Raw genomic sequence first — 19646 nt, forward strand, 5'->3', positions numbered from 1 at the left:
AGATTGTTTAACATTTAAAGATAATTTGTTTATCTGGAACCATTCAGAAAATGTGGCCATGCCTAGGTTGGCTTCATTAATCAAAACTCTTATGTGATAAAAATCTACTTGGTATCCTCAGCAAAGAGAATGGGAGGTACGGTAGAAGACACAGCAGCAAGGTCATTGATATAGATTAGGAATAACAAAGGTCAATTATCCAACCCTGTGTCACACCACAGGATATCTTGGCCCTGGTTGATGCACAGCCGTTTGCATGAACAAATTGTTCTCTATCATAAACAGGACTATAAAGCCAATTATGTATAATCCTGAAAACCGTAATAATGCAATTTAGAAAGTAACATTTCATGATCAACCGTGTCAAAATCTTTGGATGAATCTAAAAAGATGCAGAGAGCGTGTTCATTGTTGTCCAGGGCTGTAAAGATTTTATCCACAAGTTACAAAGGAACTATATCTGTGGGGTAGTTTTTCAAAAACCATATTGATGCTCATGTAGAATATAGTGTTGATTTAAGTGCTTCAACATTCTCTTACACCAATTTTTCTAGGATTTTAGGAAAACATGGTAGTACAGATATTGGCCAATAGTTTGTGAAAGATATAGGATACCCAGATTTATAGAGGGGGATAACTTTGGTAATATATAAATCTATAGGAACAGTACTAGTTTGCATAGATTTGGTGAAGATATGCATTAGAGGCTCAGTAATCGAGGAAGACACTGATTTCACCAAAAAGGCACCAATCTCATCATGACCTTCTACTGATATCTTTACCATTAACTCCATCACCACCATCACATCAGGAGGATCAAACTGAAGTGTCACGGTTGTCATAAGTATCGGACCAAGGCGCAGCGTGGAATGCATACATTTTCTTTTTAATGAATGAGCAAAAATAACAAACAAACGAACCGCTATGCAAACTAGTGCTGACAGGCAACTAGACATAGACAAGATCCCACAACTAACAATGGGGCAAATGGCTACCTAAATATGATCCCCAATCAGAGACAACGAGAAACAGGTAAACATAGACATACAAAAACGCTAGATGACAAAAACCCTAGACATACAACAACTAGAGTACCCACCCTAGTCACACCATGACCTAACCAAAATATATAGAAAAACAGACAATCTAAGGTCAGCGCGTGACATGAAGCAGAGAAGGGAAATGTCTCTTAATGTAATCCAAGGGATTGCCATCAGTTTTCTCGATATTCTTTTACAGAGAGGAACCCACATTCACAAAAAAGTTATTCAATTATTATTTCCAATAATAAATTGAGATGGGATGGTTCTAGATGCCTTTTTCTTATTTAACAATTGATTGATGATTTTCCAATTTGACTTTGTATTATTTAAGGATTCTTGGAATTAGTCAAATATATTTTTTGTGATATCTGAAGTAGGTGAGTAAATTTGTTCTTATACTACTTGTAATTTGTCCATCGGGGAAGAAAGTGCCATTTCTATGAGCCCCCTCCATCTCCATGAGTTTAGGGTCCGGTTTGACTTGATCTGTCAGGAGTGTCTTGGCCTTGACTTCTGTGTGACTTCAAATGTTATTGTGCCTCGATTGGTTTTTGAGGTAGTATCCTTTGGAAGAGTGCTTGTCAAGTGTTATTTGTAAAATGGTGAGATCCTCAGACATGGTTTTGAATGCGGTCTGGCTGGGGACATTCACCTCCGACTGCGTAAATTCCAAACGGTGTATAAATTCCGTTACATCCTTAAACAGATCATTAACCCTTCTGTTGGTAGAATCCAGAAAGAGTTGCAGGAAGGACTTGAAGTTATTGTCCTGCAGATGTGTTAGATCTTTCTAGAAGTCTTTTTGTTGATCCAGTAGTTCATGGAGAGTAGTGCTTGATACGTACTTGTCTTCCGCATTGAGCTTTGCGGCGTTTTTCTGTATAGTATCAGCCATGCCACAAGCTTGTTGTGAGCTAAAAATGAGTTCGCAAACACAACCCACAACCCGCCTCCCGAAAACAAGCTCCGCCAATGAAATGACCTACACGCAACAGCAACTCACACTTGATCACACATGCACCAGTAGGATAAACAGAGAGAAAGAGGAGGACTTGATCACACATGCACCAGTAGGATAAACAGAGAGAAAAAGGAGGACTTGATCACACATGCACCAGTAGGATAAACAGAGAGAAAGAGGAGGACTTGATCACACATTCACCAGTAGGATAAACAGAGAGAAAGAGGAGGACTTGATCACACATGCACCAGTAGGATAAACAGAGAGAAAGAGGAGGACTTGATCACACATGCACAAGTAGGATAAACAGAGAGAAAGAGGAGGACTTGATCACACATGCACCAGTAGGATAAATAGAGAGAAAGAGGAGGACTTGATCACACATGCACCAGTAGGATAAATAGAGAGAAAGAGGAGGACTTGATCACACATGCACCAGTAGGATAAACAGAGAGAAAGAGGAGGACTTGATCACTGAATGGATCCTGGCTGCACTTTACTCAACAAGTCAGTTAGTCCTGTGGATACAAGCAGTATGTGAAAACACCGGTCAGAGATGCTTGGGAGAGACAGCGCTAGGAGCATTCGTTTATCCACGGAGCGAGCAGCGGGAACCAGCATGCTTGGTGCCTCAATTAAAGCTAGAATCCTTAATTGAAACAATGACAAAGTGGACACCATAGCCTCTGTTTTGGTAAAAGAAAAATGAGGGATGAGCCTGGAGAAATGTAACCACTCTCAAATTCAAAGACAGAGCTGTGGATGCAAGGACAGTTGTTACCATGTTTTGAGGCTATATAGTTTTTGTTTACATATATATTGTTTACATATTATATATTGTTATATATATTGTTTACCCCTATGATGTAACTGGAATGATGAGATAGATGTTCTTCTTCTCTGTTTCTGTTTTATTATTTCACTGCCATACTGTGTTGGATCTTGTCTAGCCATCTTGTCTCAAGAGGACCACAATAGAAATAAGTCCCAGACTTTATTGTGTGTTATCCTCAATAATTTTATTAAAGTGCAAGTATGGCTTTAGGTTTTATGTGTGCTGGTCGAATTAATAAACTAAACTACAAACTTCAGAGTAAAAAAAACTAATATTTTTGGTTCTGATGGGTACGACAGTTGAACTAACCTCATGAGGCACTTATAAGTTATATTCCTCAAGAATCAATGGTCAAAAATCGATGTAGCAGCTAAGGATTCTAGCACTCTCTCTCTCTGTCCCTGCCTCTTCCACACCACTCGTTCTCTCTCCCTCATCCCTCTCTCTCTCCCCCTCTCTCTCCCCCTCTCCAGGCTGTGAGCCCTGTGGAGTGTGGTCATGACCAGCCAGGGCAGCAACAGTAGCAGGAAGGACGGCCATGCCGCTGACAGTACCCCCTCCTCCTCCACGCCCCCCCGCCCGCCCCCAGGCCCCAAGCTGCAGGTGCAGCGCTCTCTCTCCCGGGACACCATCACCATCCACTTCTCCGCCCTGGGACAAGAGGAGGACGAGGAGCTGTATGGGTTTGGGGCGTCTGTGTCATCGTCCTCCGCAGGAGAGGAGTCAGAAGGGCTGGGTGGGATGGGGGGGAGGACTGAGGACCAGGGCATCGTGACGGCCTTGGAAGCCAGCGAGGAGCTACTGTTTGAGGCTGGAGGGATTGGGACCACCACTACCATTGCTGTGTCCTCTACCACTCTACCCCACAGCCCAGCCCTGCCCATCCTCCCCCCCTCCACGCACACCCCCCTCCAGTCCCCCCCCGCTTGCTCCTCCTGGCCCTCTGATCACACAAGACCCATGATCCCTCCCACCTCCTCCTCCACCACCTCCTCCCCGTCTCGCTCAGCAGCCCTGCCCTCCAAGCCTTTCCTCAGCCTCAGGTCCCTGTCCAATGAAATGATGGTTGCCCCTCCTTCTTCTGCCGGACGCCACCGCCACCACCTGATGAAGACGTTCGTCAAGTCTCTCTCCACGGACAACACCAGGCCCGACCACCAGGAGGCGCCATCACCACCATCTCTCTCCCAGCAGCGCCCACCTCCAGACTCCCGCGTCAACAATCTGCAGCTCTTCAAGCAGTTGGGCCATCCGATGGGCTCCACCACGTCTGGGGGTGGTGACTCCAAGACGGCCCCCTCCTCACCCCTCACCTCCCCGGCCGACGGGAGGTGTTTCTTCAAGGTGCAAGAGATGGAGGCCAGGATCGAGGATACTAGGAGGCGTTTGTCGGAGGTCATGTGTGAGCCAATGCAGCTGTTCAGTAAGTTCATGGGCGACGAGGCTGGAGGCGGAGCCGAGGGAGGGGGTACAGGAGGGGGTGCCTCTGCTACCCACCGCTCCCTCTCCCTCAGCGCCACGGAGCTCACCAACCTGGCAGGCCTCAATGGGCACGCAGAGAGCAACAACAACTACAGCATCAAAGAGGAGGGGGGCAACTCTGAAGGAGAGGAGGAGGAAGAGGAGACCCCTACTGGTGAAGCCTCAGCAGACACTATCTTCTCCTCTCCTCCAGCCAAGTCCTCCAGGACCTCCAGGGTCTCCTCCCCTCCTCCTCTCCCCAGGTCCTCCTCCCTCGCCCTGGGTCACTGCTCCATGTCGGCCCTAGTCCGCCTGGAGGACGAGGAGTTCTGTGAGCTCTACAGTGAAGGCTTTGAGCTCTGTACTGACACTGAGACACCGGACGGGGAGCGGCCCGGGTCCCTGCAGATCCAAACGGGAAGCACGGGCGTCTGCAGTGAAGCCGAGTCCGACGAAGAGGAGGAAGACTTACCAAACGTGCCCATCACTGGCCTCCTCTTCTTCACGTGTCTAGTCTACAGTTACCTGGTATTCCCCCTGCCACCCTATTTGTGTGCGGTGGTGCAGGGGGTGGCAGCAGGGTTCATGCTGGCTATACTGGTGGTGTGGCTGTCGGCTCCGGAGGTCTCCAGCTGCAGTGGGACCAGGCAGGGCAGACGAAGGGGGGAGCAGTGGAACGTGGCCCAGCTGGATATCAAAGAACCTGGAATCTTTAAGGTAGGTCACTGTGTTAGCAGTTTAGTACTAAGTATTTAGAAATTTGACTGAAATTAGTGCCAAAACAATTGGGAAAAAACTGTAAAGGGTGCATTAGTATAAGACTGGAACAAAAGCCTGCTCTACTCTCCAGAACCAGAGTTTGTGACTGAACACTGTCCTATGTTTCACAGCCTATCCCTGTATTTTTTGTGTAAGGTTATGACATAGAAAGCTTTCTACCCAAGAGGATAGATAATAGATTTATAAATGCAACAATAAAGATATTGTCATGGATAGGAATAATTTTCTGTTGTGCAACGACCAAGGTATATTTAAGCCAGATCACATAGAAAGGAGCCTGACATCTTAGATAGGCTGTGTACTTCCCCTAGTGGTACCTGTCACCACTGTGGACAGACAGCCTGACATCTTAGATAGGCTGTGTCCTTCCCCTAGTAGTACCTGTCACCACTGTGGACAGACAGCCTGACATCTTAGATAGGCTGTGTCCTTCCCCCTAGTAGTACCTGTCACCACTGTGGACAGACAGCCTGACATCTTAGATAGACTGTGTCCTTCCACTAGTGGTACCTGTCACCACTGTGGACAGACAGCCTGACATCTTAGATAGGCTGTGTCCTTCCCCTAATAGTACCTGTCACCACTGTGGACAGACAACCTGACATCTTAGATAGGCTGTGTCCTTCCCCCTAGTAGTACTTGTCACCACTGTGGACAGACAGCCTGACATCTTAGATAGGCTGTGTCCTTCCCCTAATAGTACCTGTCACCACTGTGGACAGACAACCTGACATCTTAGATAGGCTGTGTCCTTCCCCCTAGTAGTACCTGTCATCACTGTGGACAGACAGCCTGCAGCTTCTATTGAGTTAGCAAGCTGAGCACATGTTGCTGATAGCATCTACAAGATAAACAGCTGATACACGGCTGGCTTTTCCCCAGTGGGACTCGGAGAGAGTAGGGAGGATTTACAAGGCTGCGTCCCACATGGCACCCTATTCCCTATGTATTGCACTACTTTTGACCAAGGCCCATAGGGTTCTTGGTTAAAAGTAGTGCACCATATAGGGGGAAGGACACAGCCTATCTAAGATGTCAGGCTGTCTGTCCACAGTGGTGACAGGTACTACTAGGGGGAAGGACACAGCCTATCTAAGATGTCAGGCTGTCTGTCCACAGTGGTGACAGGTACTACTAGGGGAAGGACACAGCCTATCTAAGATGTCAGGCTGTCTGTCCACAGTGATGACAGGTACTACTAGGGGGAAGGACACAGTCTATCTAAGATGTCAGGCTGTCTGTCCACAGTGGTGACAGGTACTACTAGGGGAAGGACACAGCCTATCTAAGATGTCAGGCTGTCTGTCCACAGTGGTGACAGGTACTACTAGGGGAAGGACACAGCCTATCTAAGATGTCAGGCTGTCTGTCTACAGTGGTGACAGGTACTACTAGGGGAGGGACACAGCCTATCTAAGATGTCAGGCTGTCTGTCCACAGTGGTGACAGGTACTACTAGGGGTTAGGTTGCCATTTGGGGCGCAAACCAATTCTCCATATCGCGTCTCTGTTTGTCGTTAAAGTTCAGGAATAAAACCTGATGGCTGCTCACTTTATCAGATAGGACAGGAAGCCATTCAGTATATGTCTGTAGATATCCATCTTCTTCCCTCTCTTGAATGGCTAAACAACATGGTTGCCAAGGTAACAATTCTCCTCCCTCCATGATTCCTATTATCCACACCAGTACTTTTCAGTAGGCTTGGGTTATTACACCATTAAACATTACACTGGCTTAAATATTGGGATGTACAACCTCTCCTGAATGCTCATGCAGGATTCACAATGGTGGCTTCCCAGTGGGATAGAGAAACATTGGCTGGATAAGAAACACATCAAAGTCCGGTGTGGCACAGCATGGTGCTTGCAACACCAGGGTTGTGGGTTTGATTCCCATGGGAGACCAGTATGAAAATGTATGCCCTCACTACTGTAATAAGACTCTGGATAAAAGTGTCTGCTAAATGACGGATCTAACATCCTCATTTGGCTATCCAACAACATACTGAAAGCTATATAGCGTTCCCTCCAGCTGCATTGGGGTTTGCCCTGAAACAACCTCACAGATGAAATGGTCTGTTGATTTGTCAAACGTTCTCCTTTTAACCCAGTCAATGTGCTGGAAACTGAAGCAGAGGAGACACGCTTAGCGGTTGGCTAGCGGTTATGTAAGCGTGTGTTTGTGTGTGCTTGTGCGTGTGTGTTTGAACCCGTGTGGGCACATGAGCTCCATATCCTCAGGCTACAGCTGTACTGGAGAGAGGCTCTCTGGTCACGTGGAACACAGCCCAACATAGCACCTGTGGAACCACAGAATACAGCCAGCTAAAGGAGGGGTCATACGGGTCAGCTCTCACCCACAGTCACGCTATGATGTCATCATGCCCATGATGTAACTCATGATGTAACGTCTCCCCGTCTCTGAAGAGAACTGAACAGACCGCTGTTGTTGTTTAGATGAAGCCATGTTGTGATAATATCTCCACATATCAACATGATGTAACGTCTCCTCGTCTCTGAAGAGAACTGAACAGACCGTTGTTGTTGTTTAGATGAAGCCATGTTGTGATACTATCTCCACATATCAACATGCTCTGGATGATTCTCTCACTGTGATGTTAGTATGGACCAGGACTGTCAGCTAAAAGTTGGAGACCATGTGGTTATGTGGTTGTATTGCAGCCGATCACACTCCCCAATTAGTGTGTGTGTGCGTGCGTGTGCGTGTGTGTGCGTGTGTGTGTGTGTGTGTGTGTGTGTGTGTGTGTGCGTGTCATTCGTGCATATTATTAGTCTCCATGTTGTTTCATGCGTCGGTCTGAGAGTTAACCGTGTGTATTGTTCCCATTAACAGGGCTGGATGAACCAGATGTCCAGCTATGACCTAGAGATGTACCATGCCACTCTGACCCACTCTGTGTATGTACGTCTGGAGGGCTCCACCCTGCGCCTGTCCAAACCCAACCGTAACATCGCCCGGCGGGCCACGCACAACGAGCCCAAACCTGACGTCACCTACATCAGCCAGAAGATCTACGACCTCACCGACAGCAAGGTGTGTGTGTGTGTGTCTGTATATCTCTCTGTCTGTCCGTCTGTCTGTGGAACGTGTTGTATGGTCGTTTGCGGATGGATGCCCCATTTTGTTTGTGTATGTCTAAGACAGAGAGAGGAAGGGAAAGGGAAATGCAATGTGCAAGGGACGTCGTCCTACGTCATACTTCCGGGTCCTGTCCCCTAATCTCTTGAATGGGCTCGACGTTTATATCATCAGCCTAATATCAGCCTAATATCAGCCTAATATCAGCCTAATATCAGCCTAATATCAGCCTAATATCAGCCTAATATCAGCCTAATATCAGCCTAATATTTTTAGAACACCCCCATGAGGTTCATGTAGCGTGTAACATCCAAATGTGTCCCCAGATCCACCTGGTGCCCCAGAGCCTGGCCAGGAAGCGCGTGTGGAACAAGAAGTACCCCATCTGTATAGAGCTGGCCAAGCAGGACGACTTCATGTCCAAGGTCCAGGCCCAGGGAGAGAGGCCTGAACCTGGGGAAGAGAAACCGGCCGGGGTGGGGGAGAAGGGGGAGAAGCTGGAGGGTCCAGGTGGAGCTGGGGGTGGAGAGGAGCCTAGGAAACCCCCAGGGGAGCGGGATCTGACCCTGTTCCTGTTTGGGAGGACAGGTCGGGAGAAAGAAGAATGGTTCAGAAGGATTTTGGTGGCATCCAGACTTAAGTCTGAGGCTAATAAAACGTCCAGTGAGCATCCAGTGGGCGGTGAGGGAACATTCAGATGAACACACAGACAGCTGTACTTTTTGGGGACCAACAATTGATTCCCATTCAAAATCCTATTCTCCCTAACCTTAACCCTAACCCTAATTCTAAGAGGATTACAGACAGGGAGACGTTAGCTAGACATTAACGTATGTGAAATGATTTCCAAAAGAATTTGAACCCAGGTGTGGTTGTCGTTGCCTAACAGACTGGCCTCACAGATTGGAGGCAGAGAGCAGGAGTAGCAGCCGTGGCAGCCTGATGGATGAGCCCAGTCAGAAGGACCCTTCCCTGGCCGGAGGGGTCAGGCAGAAGATGCTGCTGGACTACAACGTCTACATGGCCAAGTACGTCACCCCCCTGCCCCCGCTGGACAGCCCCCCGGCCAGCAGCCCCTCCCACAGCCCAGAGGGCAGCCCTGGAGCCACCAAGAAGGTAGGGTTGATGGGGGAGACCACAGAGATCTTATTCATTCTATATGTAATTCTGTGGAGGGGATCATGTTGACACAGGCTGATCAGATAGCCATGTAGACATGTAGATAGTGTGGCCATGTAATAGCATGTAACTATACTGAACAATAAACAACTATACTAAGCAACATGCAACAATTTCAAAGAGTTACAGCTCAAATAAGGAAATTAGTCAATTGAAATAAATTCATTAGATCCTAATCTATGGATTTCACATGACTGGGAATACAGAACAGCAGGGGTTCAAACCTTAGAACCCAGTTCCTACATTTGAATAAAAAATGGATTTTATTTAACAAAACTATGCTACATTTTATCTCTGGGACCCTCAGGATGACAAATCAGAGCAAGATTACTGAATGTAAGTACATTATTTACCTTCAGAGGTGAATCTATCAAACCAAGTGCCGTGATAGTTTTTTGTTGTTGTGCACTCTCCTCAAACAGTAGCATGGTATTTTGTTACTGTAAATTGGACAGTGCAGTTAGATTAACAAGAATTTAAGCTTTCTGCACATATAAGACATGTCTATGTCCTGGAAAGTTGGATGTTACTTACAGCGTCATTCTAGTCACATTAGCGCACAATAGTGAAGTTGTTGGATATTTGGCGGGAACTGGAACACACTATCATGCACGTCGATCCAGAGCATCCCAAACATGCTCAATGGGTGAAATGAGTATGCAGACCATGGAAGAACTGGAACATTTTCAGCTTCAAGGAATTGTGTACAGATCATTGTGACATAGGGCAGTGCATTATCATGCTGAAACATGAGGTGATGGAGGCGGATGAATGGCACGACAATGGTCCTCAGGATGTCATCACATTATCTCTGTTCATTCAAATTGCCATCAATAAAATGAAATTGTGTTTGTTGTCCGTGGCTTATGTCTGCCCATACCATAACCCCACCGCCACCATGGGGTACCGCTTGCCCACATGACGCCATACACTGTCTGACATCTGCCCGGTACAGTTGATACCAAGATATATCTGTGAAGAGCACACTTCTCCAATGTGCCAGTGACCATCGAATGTGAGCATTTGCCCACTGAAGTCGGTGATGTAGTCAGACTGCAGTCAGGTCAAGACCCTGGTGAGGATGACTAGCACGCAGATGAGCTTCCCAGAGACGCTTTCTGACAGTTGGTGCAGAAATTCTTTGGTTGTGCAAACCCACAGTTTCATCAGCTGCGGTTGTGAGGCTGGTTGGACATACTGCCAAATTCTCTAAAACGACGTTGGTAAAGAAATTAACATTCAATTCTCTGGCAAGAGCTCTGGTGGACAGTCCTTTAGCCAGCTTGCCAATTCCACGCTCCCTGAAAACTTGAGACATCTGTGGCATTGTGTTGTGTGACAAAACTGCACATTTTAGAGCTGCCTTTTATTGTCCCCATTACAAGGTGCACCTGTGTAATGATCATGCTGTTTATCTTGGCAAAGGAGAAATACTCACTAACAAAGATGTAAACAAATTTGTGCACAACATTTGAGAGAAACAATCTTTCTGTGCATATGGAAAATTTCAGCTCATGAAACATAGGACCAACACTTTACATGTTGCATTTATATTTTTGTTCAGTATACATTAAAACTTTAAGCAATGAGCAAGTATTCTCTATTCGTTTCACATATAATTGTATATACCCTGGACCTGACCTCTAAAATCAGTTGGATATAGAATATGTATGTTTACTACCTTTGTCTCACTACCTGTTACTCCCACGTTGTTCCTGTCAGTTACCCAGCAGCCCGTGCGAGCGGCCGGGGCGAGGGGCGGTGCCAGAGGCGTGGGTGAACGCCTTGATAGGCCGGGTGTTCTGGGACTTCCTGGGGGAGAAGTACTGGGCTGACATGGTCTCCAAAAAGATCCAGATGAAGCTCAGTAAGATCAGGGTGAGTACTGGCATCCTGTCTCCTCTGCCTCCACATACAGTCAGCGTGTATATTCTTCTTATCTGTCTTTGTCCCAGAGAGCTCTTTGTCGATAGTCCTTTTTTAATTACAAGCGTCTTCTCCTCCCGTCTTCCCCTCACTTACTTCTCAACTCACCAGAGGGACATGAGATGTAACTCAGAGAAAACACATGTGTAAGAAAGGAGACTGTCCTGAGGTGTAAATGTCCTGTGTTTTACAGCTGCCATACTTTATGAATGAGCTGGCTCTGACAGCGCTGGACATGGGCTTCTCCATTCCCAAGATCCTCCATGCCTCCAAGCCCTCTGTGGACCACCAAGGTAGGACACTCTCTCTCTCTCTCTCCCTGCTTTCTCTTCTCCCTCTCTATCTTTTCTCCTTTCCCTCCTATCTCCTCTCTTTCCCCCTCCCTTCTGCCTTTTGTTTCAGTCTCCCCATACCCCTGCTTCTATTAACCAGAGGAATTAAACATTTGCCTCACTCTTCCATGCAGAACTGGTTTATCTTGGTGATATTTGTGGGTTTTCAAACATGAACTGTTCGTTTCAAGTCCTGCCACATCTCAATTGGGATTAGGTCTGAACTTTGACTAGGCCATTCCAAAACTTCAAATGTGTTGCTTTTTAGCCATTTTCATGTAGACTTGATTGTGTGTTTTGGATCATTGTCTTGCTGCATGACCCAGCTGCGCTTCAGCTCACAGACGGATGGCCTAACATTCTCCTGTAGAATTCTCTGATACAGAGCAGAATTCATGGTACCATCCCAGTACCACCACCATGCTCAACCGTTGGCATAAGGTTCTTACTGTGGAATTCAGTGTTTGGTTTTCGCCAGGTATAATGGGACCCATGTCGTCCAACATGTTATAAGTTTGACTCATCTGTCCTTAAAACAAAAACAATAAATAAAAAAATAAAAAGGATCATCCAGGTGCTTTTTGGCAAACTTGAGTCAACTTTTTGGATGAGATGTGTCCCATTATGTCTTGGCATTGGGTGTTGCATAACTTTGTTTATGAAATAAATCTATTAAGTCTATTGTTGTGTTATTTGTTCACTCAGGTTCCCTTTATCTAATATCAGGTTTGGTTGAAGATCTGATAACATTCAGTATGAAAAATATGCAAAAGTAGAGAAAGTTAGAAAGGGGGGCAGATACTTTTTCACAAAACTGTAGATGTTATTGATTAGGATCTAAAAGGCCAGACTAGATCAGCACTCCAACTGAGAATGTGAATACAGCCTCGTGAGGCTCGTGAGGAGAGTGGGAGGTCATATTTGTCACGCCCTGACCTTAGTTATCTTTGTTTTCTTTATTATTTTGGTTAGGTCAGGGTGTGACATGGTTGGTTTGTTTAGTTTTTGCATGTCTAGGGGTTTTTGTATGTCTAGGGGGCTAGTCTAGGTGTTTTATATGTCTATGGTTGCCTAGATTGGTTCTCAATCAGAGGCAGCTGTTTATCGTTGTCTCTGATTGGGGACCGTATTGAAGTAGCCATATTCCTTGGGGATTTTGGTGGGTTATTGTCTATGTGTAGTTTCCTGTCAGCACTCGGTTTATATAGCGTCATGGTCGGGTTGTTATTTTGTTAGTTTAAGTGTTCTTCGTTTATTAAAATAAGTATGTATTCGTATCACGCTGCGCCTTGGTCTCCTCGTTATGACGAACGTGACAATATTGATCCAGTCATTTAACTATATTCTGATGTAGGGGATACAGTTGGGAGTGTGTGGTTAAGTCTGTTTTCCATGTTTTACCTGAAAAACATTTCATTGCTAAGCTTGAATGTCTCACTGTCTCGCTTTAACGGTCCACTTCTCCATAAAGGCCCAGTGAAGTCAAAATGTTTCCTTGGTTTTGTGTCATATTGTACAACAGCTGATGAAACTAACACTTTTATGGAGTTTTGGCTTACCTGGTGAAATCAACAGGCGGTATAAGTTTTAATAGACCAAAAACAAAGAGTTCTAAACCTCCCTGACAATACCAGCTAGTTTTCAGTTTTCCCTCCCCATTCAGACCACTCCCAGACAGTCCTGGTAAAATGATTTATTTTTTGTGGACCATTTTAATTCTAAACAGTCACAGTAAGGTACTTAATATTTAATAAGATTTTAAAAAAGGCTGCATTGGGCCTTTAAAGGATTTGGGAAGCTTTCCATATTCAAGGTTAAGGGTTAAACTCCTAAGGCTCTACTGCAGCGTTTCCCAAACTCATTCCTTGGGACCACAAGGGGTGCCTAGCACCACACAGCTGATTTCAAATCATCAAAGCTTGATGATGAGTTGATTATTTGAATCAGCTGTGTAGTGTTAGGGCAAAAACCAAAACGTGCACCACTTCGGGTCCCCATGACTGAGTTTGGAAACACTGCTCTGCTGTCTTGCTACAGTAGAAGCATCCGGTAGCCTAGTGGTTAAGAGCGTTGGGCCAGTAAACTAAAGTTTTCTGGTTTGAATGCCCCTGAGCAAGGCAGTTAACCGCCAACAACAACTGCTCCCTGGGCGCCGATGATGTCGATTAAGGTAGACCCCCACACCGCTCTGATTCAGAGGGGTTGTGTTAAATGAGGAAGACACATTTCGGTTGAATGCATTCAGTTGTACAACTGAATATAGGTATCTCCTTTCCCATAGGCTCCTCAGTCCAGAGAGTGATTTATTGCACACTGTCCTACACAACACAGTTCCCATGGGCTTTCCCCCCAGGCATTATCAGCTAAATGCTTGCACATAATGAGCCCTATGGGGATTACTGCTCAGCAGCCCTGTGCTCCTCTATTCCAGGAGGAGGATGAAGCTGATATAAGTTAAGGGCTTTATAACCGTTATCATCTGAAGAGTTTCCAGAGATTTAGTCACAGAAATCCCTCCCCACTTTCATTGTGTGTAATAGAGAGAGTCTGGAGAGAGATGAAGAGTAAACGTGTTAGAGACGTGATATGACTGAAGAGCTTCATTTCACTAGTGTACACACACACACACACACACGTATACACCAAAAAACGCTGCTGGGTTCTGACCTTTCCCACCCAAAACCAGGAAGAAGCCTGGTGAGTTAGCCAGCTTCTGAGCCAATCAGAAGTGAGGCTGCCCTAGTGTTGACCTTTTGGTGTGTTTACTAGAGGATCATTCCTCTCCCTACCAGTCAGACACAGCATGTGGCTTCACTGCAATTAGGAGTCCGGCGGGTAACTTCTGGTTAGTCTACAAAAACAACCTTAGCATTTGTACTTTAGAGACATGCAATGTTTAACTGAGCTTTACAATAGTACTAACACAGGGCCAAAGCAAACAATGCTGAATGAATTATCTTGAAATTGCATCAAACACTGGGTAACATAAGAACTTAGTATTCAAGTTGTTGTTCATATGTGCTCCAACCAGGGGCTGCTAGCGACCAGAGTGCCCCAAAGGCAGATGTGATGCTGCTTAAGGCCGCTACAAACCACGCAAACAGAGCGACGGAGCTTCGTATACGTTACAACATGTTACCAGAGTGAGAGAGAGATTAGCAGCTACTCTTCCTGGGGTCTAAACAGTGTTAAAACAATTACATCACAGCAAAACACAACAACAGCCTACATCATCAATAACACAATACATCATACATTATTACTCTATTATACAACATTTACAATATAAAATACACTATACCACTATACCACAATATTGCATTGTGTGTGTGTGCGTAAGTGTCTCTTCACAGTCCACGTTGTGCTGTGAGTTGTTGTTTTATCTGTTTTTTTTTTCAATCTGATTTTACAGCTCGATTGAGTTACTTGATGTGGAAGAGTTACATGTTGTCATGGCTCTATGTAGTACTGTGCATTTCCCAGAGTCTGTTCTGTACTTGGGGACTGTGAAGAGACCCCTGGTGGCATTTCTTGTGGGGTATGCATGGGTGTCTGAGCTGTGTGTTAGCCGTTTGAACAGACAGTTTGGTGCATTCAACACACCTCTCCCAAAGAAAAGTAGGGATGTAGACTGACATACAGGTTATTGATATTGTCCCTCCGTCTACATTTAAGGGCCAGCCGTGCTGCTCTATTCTGGGCCAACTGTAATTTGCCTATATTCTTCTTTGCTTTACTTGACCATATAACTGGGCAGTAGTCCAGGTGGGATAAAACTAAGGGAGCTCTTACTGCTCAGGCTCACAGTGGATGAGTGACTTATCCACTTACACATAGGACCAAGAGCTTTTATATACCGTCAGCATTAGCTATACATTTTTGTGCTTTTGTAGTAACTAATCCGATATGGCTATGTAGTTTGTTGGCTGCATCCTCAACGGTTGAGAACGTTGTCATTGCAGGGAAGTGTGAAAACAGTTCTACCTCATTATTCCACTATTGCCGTCCAATGTGTATGTTAGTAATGATTTTATCCCTTTCTCTCTTTCCCTCTCTCTCTCTTTCTCTCTCTCACTCCCTACACTTTCTAGGTCTGTGGTTTGATCTGGAGGTATCCTACACTGGTTCCTTCATCATGACCCTGGAGACCAAGATGAACTTGGCCCGTCTGGGGAAGGAAGGAGAGGGGCTGGGGGAGCAGGGGAAAGAGGGGTGAGTATGGAGGAGGGAGAGGGGCTGAGGGAGCAGGGGAAAGAGGGGTGAGTATGGAGGAGGCAGAGGGGCTGGGGCAGCACGGGAAAGAGGGGTGAGTATGGAGGAGGCAGAGGGGCTGGGGCAGCACGGGAAAGAGGGGTGAGTATGGAGGAGGCAGAGGGGCTGGGGCAGCACGGGAAAGAGGGGTGAGTATGGAGGAGGCAGAGGGGCTGGAGGAGCAGGGGAAAGAGGGGTGAGTATGGAGGAGGCAGAGGGGCTGGAGGAGCAGGGGAAAGAGGGGTGAGTATGGAGGAGGCAGAGGGGCTGGGGCAGCACGGGAAAGATGGGTGAGTATGGAGGAGGGACTGGGGAGCAGAGGAGAGAGGGGTGAGTATGGAGGAGGCAGAGGGACTGGGGGAGCACGGGAAAGATGGGTGAGTATGGAGGAGGGAGAGGGGCTGGGGCAGCACGGGAAAGATGGGTGAGTATGGAGGAGGGACTGGGGGAGCAGAGGAGAGAGGGGTGAGTATGGAGGAGAGACTGGGGGAGCAGAGGAGAGAGGGGTGAGTAGGAAGGAGGGAGAGGGGCTGGAGGAGCAGGGGAGAGAGGGGTGAGTATGGAGGAGGGAGAGGGGCTGGGAGAGCGAGGGGTAAGGACATAGAGATATGTGGTATTTAAAATGTTCTATTTACATATGTGGTTAAAAAAGAGCACTCAGGGAGATATTATAAATCTTAAAATCAAGTACTTACTTATATAGTACTTTAAAGTATGTGCACCTCTTTGGTTATGTAGGCAATCACATGTGAGGAATTAGTGGCATTCAGGATGTATGATACTGAACAGAGTGACATAGCAACACCTTTTCTAAATACTTATTGGCTCCATTCACTGCCTGACTTCATCTGGAACTGTCAACGTGTTTTGTTTGATTTCCAACAAAAATGCTATTAGTCAATTAGTGGATGCTGGGAGGGGATAATGAGAAGTAACATTTTTTTGCTGTAAATCTAGGATCAACAGCATGCATGGCTTTGAGCATGTGCTAATGGCTGAATTGATAGGGTTTGTTCAGTGTTGTTCTACGCTCATAGGATTTGCAGGCTTTTGTTCCAGCCCACATCAACACACATGATTCAAGAACAGGTGTGTTAGTGCTGGGCTGGACCAAAAACCTGCACCACATGAGCAGGATTGAAAACACTGCGTTTGAATGAGAGGCATTGTTAACTGTCACATTTGCATATGTTTTTCTCCTTTCTTCTTTCATTCCTTTATTCCCTCTCTCTCTGGATTCTACCTCTGACCTCGGTGGATGTGTCTTATTGCTGGTGAGTTTGGGAAAGATTTCTTTCTGCCTGGTATACTGAAATCATCCCTTTTTTTTTTCTTTTTTCATATTTCACCGTCTTTTGTCTCGTGGAATCAGCTTCCCTGCAAGCCAGTCGATCCTTTAAAAGCCCCGGCAAGGAATGAGTCTGGTACCAGATCTGTTTGTGCTGTCTTGCCATCTTCTATGGCAGTGGTCACCAACCTTTTCTGAGTCGAGATTACTTTCTGAGTCAAAATGCAAGCCGATATCTACAGCTCAGATTTGTTTTAAACATGACTGAAACATAAGCCCATTAAAAACAGTTCTGTAACAATGAGGTTTGTGCAGTAGGCTACAGGCCCAACACATTATCATTGCATATTGCTATGCTTAAATTGCCCTGCCAATGTTGTTCTTCTGAGACCATTTAGAAATTATATTTAAAACATTTAGGTATATGATCACACTGGTAATAGCAATGCAAGCTTATCTGAGCAGCTATCGACTACTCCTTCAATGCAGCTGCAGTGCTAGTTTTAGTGGAAGTAGGGAGAACGCACATTTTATTGCTTAAAGTGTTGACGGTGCTGAATGACAACTTAAACATAAACTTGCTCACAAAAACAGCAGCTCTTGGCTGTATTCGTAAACTTTTTGAAATCTCACAGTATCAACTTTACTGTGCATTCTAGGCTTCTTTTTACCCTCTATGGCTCGAGGAAACTGTGCACACACGGTGATCTGAGCTACCTGATTGGCCAGTGGTAGGCCTATAGGTGCACTTGATTTGCTCTTTGGGCCTGCTGTGTTGTCTGAGTTCTACCTTCAGACACATGAAATTGTAAAAGAATGGGAACACTGCCTTCCTGGTGCAACTAATGATGCTGAATCAAGTGCACCTACCACCAACAGTGAAATGAAAAAAAAGGAACACAAGGCTTTATTATTGTTTTTTTTACAGAAATGTTTGGTGATCTACTAGGAATGCCTTGGAGATCGACCAGTCGATCGTGATCAACCGGTTGGTGACCACTGACCAGGCTATTTCCCAGCCGAGGCCTCTGAGGGATCAATGGTTCTGGGAATGTTAAATGGGGATTTGATGATAGTCTTTGAGCTGCTCAGCAAATCCTCTTCGGAGTGTACTTGGTTTGACGAAAAGGGAAGAAACTCCCTCTGCAAACAGTGGGGATGGCCTTGTGAGCAGAAACATAACTTCTCATGCTGTACCACATGGGAGTCCTTTAGGCTTTAGTCTAGGGTAAATGTTAGTCCCCGTTCAGGACTGAAGGAGTGTCAGCTTTGACCGTTGGAACGAACTGCTGTGTCCAGACTGGATTTGCTGAGGGCTTCCTAGGCACAAATGCTGCCAACACCGCTCCCCAATAACAACAGACAATTGCTCATACTAATTTTCATCTGTTTTCCACTTCCATTTCTTAAAGCTGACTAATACTCATCCCCTTTGTTCTCATGTTTTGTGTGTGTAAAGGCCCAGACCTCGGGCCTACTGCCTGGCAGACAGTGACGAAGAGTCCTCCAGTGCTGGATCGTCTGACGAAGAGGATCCCCCAGAAATCCCCATGGACATGCTGGGGGCGGAGGGGTGAGAACATCATTAGCATCAGGCCGTGTCTGTCTCTGTTTCCATTTGTGTGTTTTTATAGACTTCAGAGACTCTTTCTAGCACTAATTGGTGAATTGCAGCTCATTTTAGCTGTTAGAATATTACAATGAAGAAGATACAGAGAACACAGTCAATTATGCAGGCTAATAATCGTGCAGCAATTGTTGGTTATACTTTTTTTTACAGCCCGGTTTAAGGTATTGTCCTAAGTGCCACAAACAGATACAGGCAGGAACTGCTTTCCGGCCCAGAGTGACAGAATGTACCCACTCACTGCCCTGTATAGTGGGTCAAGGGAGAGACTAATGAATATCTGATGATGCTGACTCACTCCCTCCTCTTCCTTTTCCGACACCTCTTTCACCTCCTTCACTTCCCCTCCTCTCCCTCGTTCTCCATCTCCTCTTTCTGCTCTTTGTCCTCTCTCCTTCTTCTTCCTCCTATTACTTCATCTACTCCTCTTCCCTCACAGTTTCGTCGGAGGCCACCGGCCCAGTAAGATCATGAGGTTTGTGGACAAGATCGCCAAGTCTAAGTACTTCCAGAAGGCCACGGAGACAGAGTTTATCAAGAAGAAGATCGAGGAGGTGTCCAACACGCCACTGCTTCTCACCGTGGAGGTGCTGGAGTGCCGCGGGATGCTGGCTGTCAACATACCACCCCCACCCACTGACAGGATATGGTACGTTCCATCCATCCCACCTCCCCTCACTGACAAGATAATGGTACGTCCCAATACCTTCATACAGTTACATACCACCTCCCCCCACCATTAGGATATAGAACGCCCCATCACCCTCATACAGTATACTTAGCACCTACCCCCGCAGACAGAATTTGGTACATTCCGCTCCAGGGGTAAGGTCTGAATATTGAATATCCAGTGTGAATATGCA

At 46.0% G+C, this 19646-nt stretch overlaps 1 protein-coding gene across 2 annotated transcripts in view; it reads left to right on the forward strand.

Annotated features, from left to right (window-relative positions):
• Positions 1-19646, forward strand: part of LOC110539037 (testis-expressed protein 2) — a 38166-nt gene that overhangs the window by 14852 nt on the left and 3668 nt on the right. For both annotated transcript variants that reach the window (XM_090197099.1, XM_090197100.1), the window contains exons 3-11: positions 3313-5017; positions 7935-8135; positions 8507-8861; positions 9070-9296; positions 11082-11237; positions 11479-11578; positions 15709-15829; positions 18622-18729; positions 19223-19432. In XM_090197099.1, the coding sequence (XP_090053225.1) occupies positions 3338-5017; positions 7935-8135; positions 8507-8861; positions 9070-9296; positions 11082-11237; positions 11479-11578; positions 15709-15829; positions 18622-18729; positions 19223-19432 (3158 nt within the window). In that variant the 5' untranslated portion in view covers positions 3313-3337. The remainder of the gene's footprint in view (positions 1-3312; positions 5018-7934; positions 8136-8506; positions 8862-9069; positions 9297-11081; positions 11238-11478; positions 11579-15708; positions 15830-18621; positions 18730-19222; positions 19433-19646) is intronic.

The sequence above is a fragment of the Oncorhynchus mykiss genome, chromosome 13 (assembly GCF_057628025.1).
Source record: "Oncorhynchus mykiss isolate SJ-2025 chromosome 13, ASM5762802v1, whole genome shotgun sequence".
NCBI lineage: Eukaryota > Metazoa > Chordata > Actinopteri > Salmoniformes > Salmonidae > Oncorhynchus > Oncorhynchus mykiss.